Source organism: Engraulis encrasicolus, chromosome 22, assembly GCF_034702125.1.
Source record: "Engraulis encrasicolus isolate BLACKSEA-1 chromosome 22, IST_EnEncr_1.0, whole genome shotgun sequence".
Lineage (NCBI taxonomy): Eukaryota > Metazoa > Chordata > Actinopteri > Clupeiformes > Engraulidae > Engraulis > Engraulis encrasicolus.
The window spans coordinates 27,617,935-27,625,434 of record NC_085878.1 but is presented as its reverse complement, the minus strand read 5'-3'; the positions used below and the strand labels follow the sequence as shown (position 1 = coordinate 27,625,434).

Sequence of the window (7,500 nt, the reverse complement as noted above, 5' to 3'; positions counted from 1 at the left end):
CAGGATGCTTGGCAGGAAGTCTCGGGGGTCACTGAACCAGCTCTGGTCCTCGGAAAGGAAGTCCAGTTCTCCTCCCCAGGTATCGTGCCGTACGCTAATGGGAGCCGGCTGCTTGAAAACGCTGTTAATACATCAGCCAGATGTATCGCTTCCCCTCTGAGTGAGGACATCAGGCTTTATTTTTTCTCGGGTTGATTACTCGGGTGAGGACCTTTAACAGCCCGAACATGTGTTTTGTGAATTAAGCTTGATTGGTTCTCTTACACCACAACACACACATAGTTTTTTTGTAAGTGTTTCTAATGCACTGGTTCTGAAGTACGGAGCCCTTAGTCTGCCAACATTCGATTTCATTGTTTTCAATATAACCTCGTACACTGGCAGCGGAATCTGTTGGAGTGCGTGTGTGTGCGGAGCACTTTAACCTGGCTGTCACACCAAGCTTGTAGACCACTGACGTGTATAGAAGTCTGTGTTGTAGACAGACAGTGTTTGGTCTGGCCAGCCTCCCACAGACAGGAAAGTCTCAGAGGAAGGTTCAATGGGGTTTCAAATGACTCAGTGTACGATGAGGCAGTGCAGCAAATTACTGATTTGGATAGTCATCCTCACTATAACGCATTGACGCATCTATCTTCACCACTCTTGTATGAATGTTTTTGAACTGTTTTGAACACAGCTCATTTACCTCTCATGGGGTGCGTTTCTGTACAACATCGTTTGAACGCAACGCAACGCAACGCAACGTCACATTGGCAGCCAACCAAGCTGCTGATTAGTTAGCAGCAGCAACGATGCTTTCAAGAAATGTGGTCCTGATCAGTGAATGTGGTTCTGCCTTGCTCCACATGCATTCATCTACAACACCGTCACAGATTCACTGTCCAAAGTTGTGGCTTTATCAAAAATAATTGTTATGATTTGAGAAAGCACTTGTCTGATATTTTTAATAACTGCTTTTTACTGCTACTTCAACTATTCACAGTTTCGACAATACAGTTGGTATGGCAGACTCAATGTTGACAGGTGACTCCTCCACCCAAGCTGCCATTGTTGTCTGAAACAACCAGGCTTTTTGCTTCTATTTCCCTTTTCTCCGTCTCCACCATGTTTAACCTCTTTTACTACGTCACGTCTCTGAAAATCTCACTATCAGGGTGATTCCTCCCATATCTAAGTATAGCTCGTGAAGCTGAGTTGAAACACGCAGATCTGACGAGAGCCTGGTTACTACTCTCTATGTTGAGCATGCTTGCTTGGATGCTTTAAAAACTCAGCACTTTGTATACTGGCTGCTTCTACTCTGACTCTACCACTCCTGTTTCTCTTCAGCTGCCATCCAAGCCCAGCAGTCAGTCTCTCCGACTCCCGGGTCCTTCGGACAGGAAGAGCCACCGGACGTCCCGATTGTCCAAGAGGCACAGCCATGACGACACGCTGTCACTGCCCCCTCTGGCCGTGTCGAGCAGCCCTGGCTGTGGCCTCATGGACGACACCCTCAGCACCGCTAGTGACACCCTCGCCAGGCACAGGAGGGTACCCAAGGTAGGCTACTCAGGATAGACACTACACGTAAGATAGATAGATAGATAGATAGATAGATAGATAGATAGATAGATAGATAGATAGATAGATAGATAGATAGATAGATAGATAGATAGGCAGGCAGGCAGGCAGACAGACAGACAGACAGACAGACAGACAGACAGACAGACAGACAGACAGACAGACAGACAGACAGACCTAGAGATTGCTCTTCTTGCAACCTAATGGACAAGAGGGAGAGAAATGGCGTAGGGTACTGGAACACACTTAGTAAACCACTCGAAACAAAGGGGAAAGGAAGTCTGTTCTTTGAAGACGTGTGCACAAACGTACATTTTGCACAGTGTAGCTCATTCAATCTGGTATCCTTTAAGGGCACAGCTTGGGCAAAGAAGTCAATGGGCGTTTTTATTGCTCATTTTTGCCCTTTGATGTTCTCCAGTATTACTGAATTGACTTCCTCATATCAGTCCCAGAGGTACTATTTATCTTCTGTGAGATGAATACTATCTTCTGTGAGATGAATGCTTTCTTCTTCCAACAGGAGTCAAAGGCAGCCCATTTGTTTTCTGTGCCCCAGGTTTCTCAGTCAGAGAGCTTAGTTGTGACTCCTGCCCTCAAGGATAACATTGGAATGCAGCCTTCAGCTCTAACTGTTCTTTTATTTATTATTTTTCATTCTCTCAAAACGTCACATCACAGTAAAGGTCATAGTGTTTGAACTACACTTGAGTGAGTTTTAATGAAATCCAAACCTACAGCACTTCCTCCTGGTGATCAAAAGCACACTGCTGGAACCCGTACCCCTTTGGTGCCAGCTGGAAAGCCCATTGCTTTAAAGCACGGGCGCTTTTATGAGCCCTCTGTCATCGTTTGTTACTGGGAATAACTCGTATGTTCGATTGATGTCACCAACTTACAGTAACTTCCACTTCCATACGTTTGAACTTCGAACTTCAGGTGTGCTGCTCTGTTCTGTTCTGTTCTGTTTTGCTCTCTTCTCTTCTCATCTAATCTCATCTCTTCTCTTCTCTTCTCTTCTCATCTCTTCTCTTCTCTTCTCTTCTCTTCTCTTCTCTTCTCTTCTCTTCTCTTCTCTTCTCTTCTCTTCTCTTCTCTTCTCTCCTCTCCTCTTCTCTTCTCTTCTCTTCTCTTCTCTTCTCTTCTCTTCTCTTCTCTTCTCTTCTCTTCTCTTCGTTTCTCTCCACAGTTGGTGCAGAGGATCAACTCCATCTACTCCAGTAAGAGGGGCAAGAAGCGGTTGAAGAAACTCTCTCTGTCCAACATTGAGACGGCATCTCTGAGAGGTGAGCTGAGCTGAGTTGCCTGGCTACGGCCTATTGTAACAAACCATAGATGGAGTGGAGGGAGAACTCAAATAAACACAAGCCGTAGCCTTTTAGTTTGGGATCACCAGAAATCGGACTCTCTGTTTGCTTGGTCATTACAAGTTTGTAAGAATTAGTGTATTTTAGAGGTTCAGCATGAAGGGGTTAACCGATGTCAAATTTACCGCCATCATTAGCGCAAGACTAGGCTATGTCTGAGGGTAAAACATTTCCTTGAGTTTATGTCAGTGTCATTTCCTTGAGTTAAAGTCAATGTGTTTGAGAAAGTTATCTCAGCCTCTCTCTCTCTCTCTCTCTCTCTCTCTCTCTCTCTCTCTCTCTCTCTCCACAGATGACAACAGTGAGAGCGAGAGTGACTCGGATGACAGGTTCAAAGGTGAGGTTAGCACATGTCACTCAAAAGACGCCCTCAGGGTGTGGGAGGCCACCTCGGTCTCTCACTCTCAACATTGTTTCTGTTTCCGCTATAGTTCACGTGCTAAAAATAACTAACAGCCCCTGACCCTTGCCTGCCATATTCCACTACCTTTCATTCCGGTGACAGCGTGGAAAGGTTATCCTTTTTTGCCTGAGACAGAACTTCCGTGTTTACATTATAAATAAACACCTCCATTCAGCATTCTCTGAGTACTGCTCATTATCGTAAGCTATTAAGTGCAAGTATGTAAGCAGATTGGCATTAGTTTGGCGTTCTTTGTGAGTTAGGGATAGAGTTGTACTTTTAACAAGGTTACAAGTGGAATTTATGTCATCGAACTTTTAAATACTGTTACGTAATACTATAGTCATTCAATAAACTCCTCTTTCACAGCATCCCATGTTTTGCCTCTAGCAGTCTGTCATTAGGGCTGGGCGGTTCTGGAAAAAATGTGTATCACGGGTTTCTTGATGAAAATTAATATCACGGTTCTCTGCACGATTCTTTTTCATAAACAAGGATTCCCACCCACATCGCAATGTTTCAGAGGAAAAGGCTGAAATTAAATTTTAAAATGAGATAAAATTCTGAATTTTTATTCATCTCAATTTCTATTTTAATCACTTTTTTGAATTAAAAACCTTCTCTCATCAAAAAGTGAACCTTGTGTAGGTGAAAACGGTTATAATGTTTTTTTAACGGTATACGCCCAGCCCTATCTGTCATCATGTGTAGGTTTTGCTGTTCTTCGTTTACCCCTAAATGTTGTGCTGATGTCACACTTTGCAATTTACAAATTCCCAGCTTTGCATAAATAAAGTACATTTTATATATCTATTTATTTATTCCTCCATAAGTCAACAGTTCCTTCACACCATCTCCTATGCTCCCCAGCTGTGGTGTATTTACCTATCAAGTAGGTTCATAACTTTGACAATTACATGTAGTATTTAAGCAGCAATAAGATGTAAAGTAAAGTAAAATGAAGCTCATGTTGCTCTGTGCATTTGTTTACTAATAGACAAAATACTAATTAAATCTCCAGTCCATATACCCAGAGGCCAGTGAAGCTACAATCCATCCTGCCTGCTTGTGCTTGTGTCGATGCCACACTTTTCAATTTACAATGTTGTTTGTATTTCTGTACGTCAGTCAATCCTTCTTTTTGTATTGTATCCTGTGCCTCCCCTGCCCAGCCCACACCCAGAGATTATTGAAGCGGCAGTGCAAGAGTAATTCCATAAGTAGGGATAAGAGTGAGCAAACTAAAGTAAAGTGAAGTTCATGCTCATGTTCAACCCTTGCTCCATGCATTCTTTCTAAAATGTCTTCAACCAGCCCACACCCAGAGGTTACAGAAGCTGCAGTCCATCCTGCGACGGGCCCCCAGTTACCGCACGCTGGAGCTCCAGTTGTTGGAGTGGCAGGAGAGGGAACTGTTCGAGTACTTTGTTGTCGTCTCGCTCAAGAAGAAGCCCACCAAGAACTCCTACACGCCAGAGGTCACCTACCAGTTCCCCAAGGTGAGAAGCACACACATGACATTTGCACACATACTGTACACATGCACACACATAAACACACTGGGACTGGAGGCATAGAGATAGACAGAAGCCCACCAAGAACACAAGCACGGCAGAAGTCACCTACCACACACACGCACACACATGCACACACGCATGCACACGCGCAAGCACACAGGCACACTGGTGCACGCCCACGCACAGGTGCACAGACAGATTTCCGATTCTGTTCCTCCTTCAAACCTGGTGTCCTTGGTGAAATGCCATAAAGCTATGGCTTTGATATGGCAGGTGTGGGCTAATGGGTTAGGAAGTGGTCTTGGGATGAAAGGGTTGCATGCTCAAATCCTGTACCTACCAGATGCAAGAGTCAAGGTGGGGGACTGAATACTGTACTTACTCTGCTCTCCTTCATTGTTTTTAACCATGACTGACGTACCCCTGAGCACGGCATAGAGCTTGAAAGTGACGTCACTTCCCCCGATTTCATGGGACCTCAACGGCGTTTTTAGTCGAAAATCGCAGCATGTAATCCAATGGCAGTATTAAAATGATATTTCGATCCCCTTCGAGTTGCGCCACGAGCTCCATATATGTTGTTTCTGATATTTTTATTTAATTTTTCGTATGAACCCCCAAACTTTTTAGAAAGCTCTTTCTTCACATTTTTCATGCAGACGGCCTCGGAACAAAACATTGATACTTCTGCATGAATAATCTTTATCTAGCCTCTTAAACAGCATATTTGTAGCCCAGCGCATATAATGACTGAGATCAGCAGATATTTACTCGCTACCACGTTGTTAGATGGTCAGCTTAAGTCTCGTGAAATGTGGAACTAAGGGGCGGGACTTTCAAGCTCTATTTATGTAAAGCCATTGCTCCAGAGCAGTGGTTCTCAACCTTTTTTGAACAAGCGCCCCCTTGACCTCATCTCAAGACCCCTTAGTATTGTAAAATAAAATAAACTACTGCCTCCCAATGGGAACTAAGCCCCGCCCCCACTCAGCTGTATCCTTCTCAACGCCCCCCTAGGGCTCCCCAATGACCCCTGGGGGCTGTAGCACCCCCGGTGAGAAACACTTCTCCAGAGGTATAAACCGCTCGTTTGATAAATCAATGTATCAGTCAGTTTCATTTCACTTCGCGGATAACTTTGTAACCTAGCAAAGTTAGGATTATTTCTGTCCACATCAGACTTTTACTTTCTTATTTCATCAATGGCTACTGTTTTGGTCATGACATGGTCTGTGGTTGCTGAATCTCCAAAAGACCCGAATAGACAGTGTCATAGCTTCACCTCTGTCTGCAGATTGACACAATTGCCAACTTATACTGATACGTGTACTCACTGCCTGTGTTATGGTCTGCCATTGCTACGATACCTGACCTAGTTTCTGGGGTGAAATGACATCGAACGGGGGCACTAGGTGGTGACAGCCTGGTTATAAGTCCCCCTGAGCAAGCCATATAAACCCAGAGGGAACATCCCTGTACCTTAATAGCCATAAGATCTCCTGGATAAGAACATCAGCTCAATCTAATGCAATTTAGTAATACTGTTGCTGAAAAAAAGTTCAGCAATTTGCTGCTGAGGTAGACTTGATTTCCAACCAACAGTGCTTCTTGTTGTGCGCAATCAGCATGATGTCAGCCAAGACTGTGTAATTTTGTTCTATTTTCATTTCATTTCAAGCTTGGTCTGCTCCGTGTCTGGGAATGAGGCAGGCAGTCCATGTTGTTTGTGTGTGTGTGGAACTTTTCTAATTCCTCTCTCCAACACAGTTCTATAAATAGGACCAGGTTTTTAACATACGTACGTGCACATATAGGGGCCTGCTCCATTTTATTTCACAATGAATTATTGCTCCCTGCCACTGAAATGCAGAATACACGCCAAAGAGTGTTCTGATTGATGGCGGTTAACGAACCTTGCCGATGCTGGCCCCGACGTCAGCGAAAGTTCAAATTGGTCCCGTGGTGGTGAATTTTGCGGTGTGTGTGTGTGTGTGTGTGTGTGTGTGTGTGTGTGTGTGTGTATGTATTTTTGCTAGGCTGAATGAGTTTGTGTCATGTTCTCGCTGCCATTATGCACGCTTGAAGCTCAAAAGATCTGAGATCTGGCGATAGTAGTAAAGCAACTGTTTCTGCCATCCTGTATCTAGGCCAAGTTAAGGGTGGAGGGCCTTGGTGGGGGTGGGGGTGGGAGCATGCAGGGGGTGGGTTGGAGGTGTGGGGTGTGGGGTGTGGGGTGGGGGTGGGTGGTGGCTTATTGTCATTAAGTGGTGTAACCAGGAAACGGTTGCCATGGCAGCTAAGTGTTTAGTTACCCAGGGATGGCTTTTTAAGTTCCTCAAGATTTGGGCTTGTGATTACGCCCCGGGGGAGGCCCAAGCATGCGGGCGGAGTGCCAGCCACAGGCTACAGCCAATGATGTCTGGCAGCCAGCACAGGACAGACAGTGGTGAATACTAGTAGTGTGTGTGTTTGGGGTGTGTGTGTGTGTCTGTGTCTGTGTGTGCGTCTGTGTGTCTGCATGTGTGTGTGTGTCTGCTTGTGTGTGCATTTTGCCCATTTGTACTGTGTTTGTGTGTGTGTGTGTGCGTATGTGTGTGTGTGTGTGTGTGTGTCTGCTTGTGTGTGTGTGTGTGTGTGTGTGTGTGTG

General features: G+C 44.9%; 1 protein-coding gene across 4 annotated transcripts in view; it reads left to right on the top strand.

Moving 5' to 3' along the window:
- The window catches only part of dennd2b (DENN domain containing 2B), a 107,157-nt gene that overhangs the window by 54,509 nt on the left and 45,148 nt on the right, over window positions 1-7,500 (top strand). For all 4 annotated transcript variants that reach the window (XM_063188490.1, XM_063188487.1, XM_063188488.1 and 1 more), the window contains 5 exons: window positions 1-79; window positions 1,333-1,545; window positions 2,756-2,852; window positions 3,226-3,270; window positions 4,651-4,835. The exon at window positions 1-79 is cut by the window's left edge and continues 43 nt beyond it. In XM_063188490.1, the coding sequence (XP_063044560.1) occupies window positions 1-79; window positions 1,333-1,545; window positions 2,756-2,852; window positions 3,226-3,270; window positions 4,651-4,835 (619 nt within the window). The remainder of the gene's footprint in view (window positions 80-1,332; window positions 1,546-2,755; window positions 2,853-3,225; window positions 3,271-4,650; window positions 4,836-7,500) is intronic.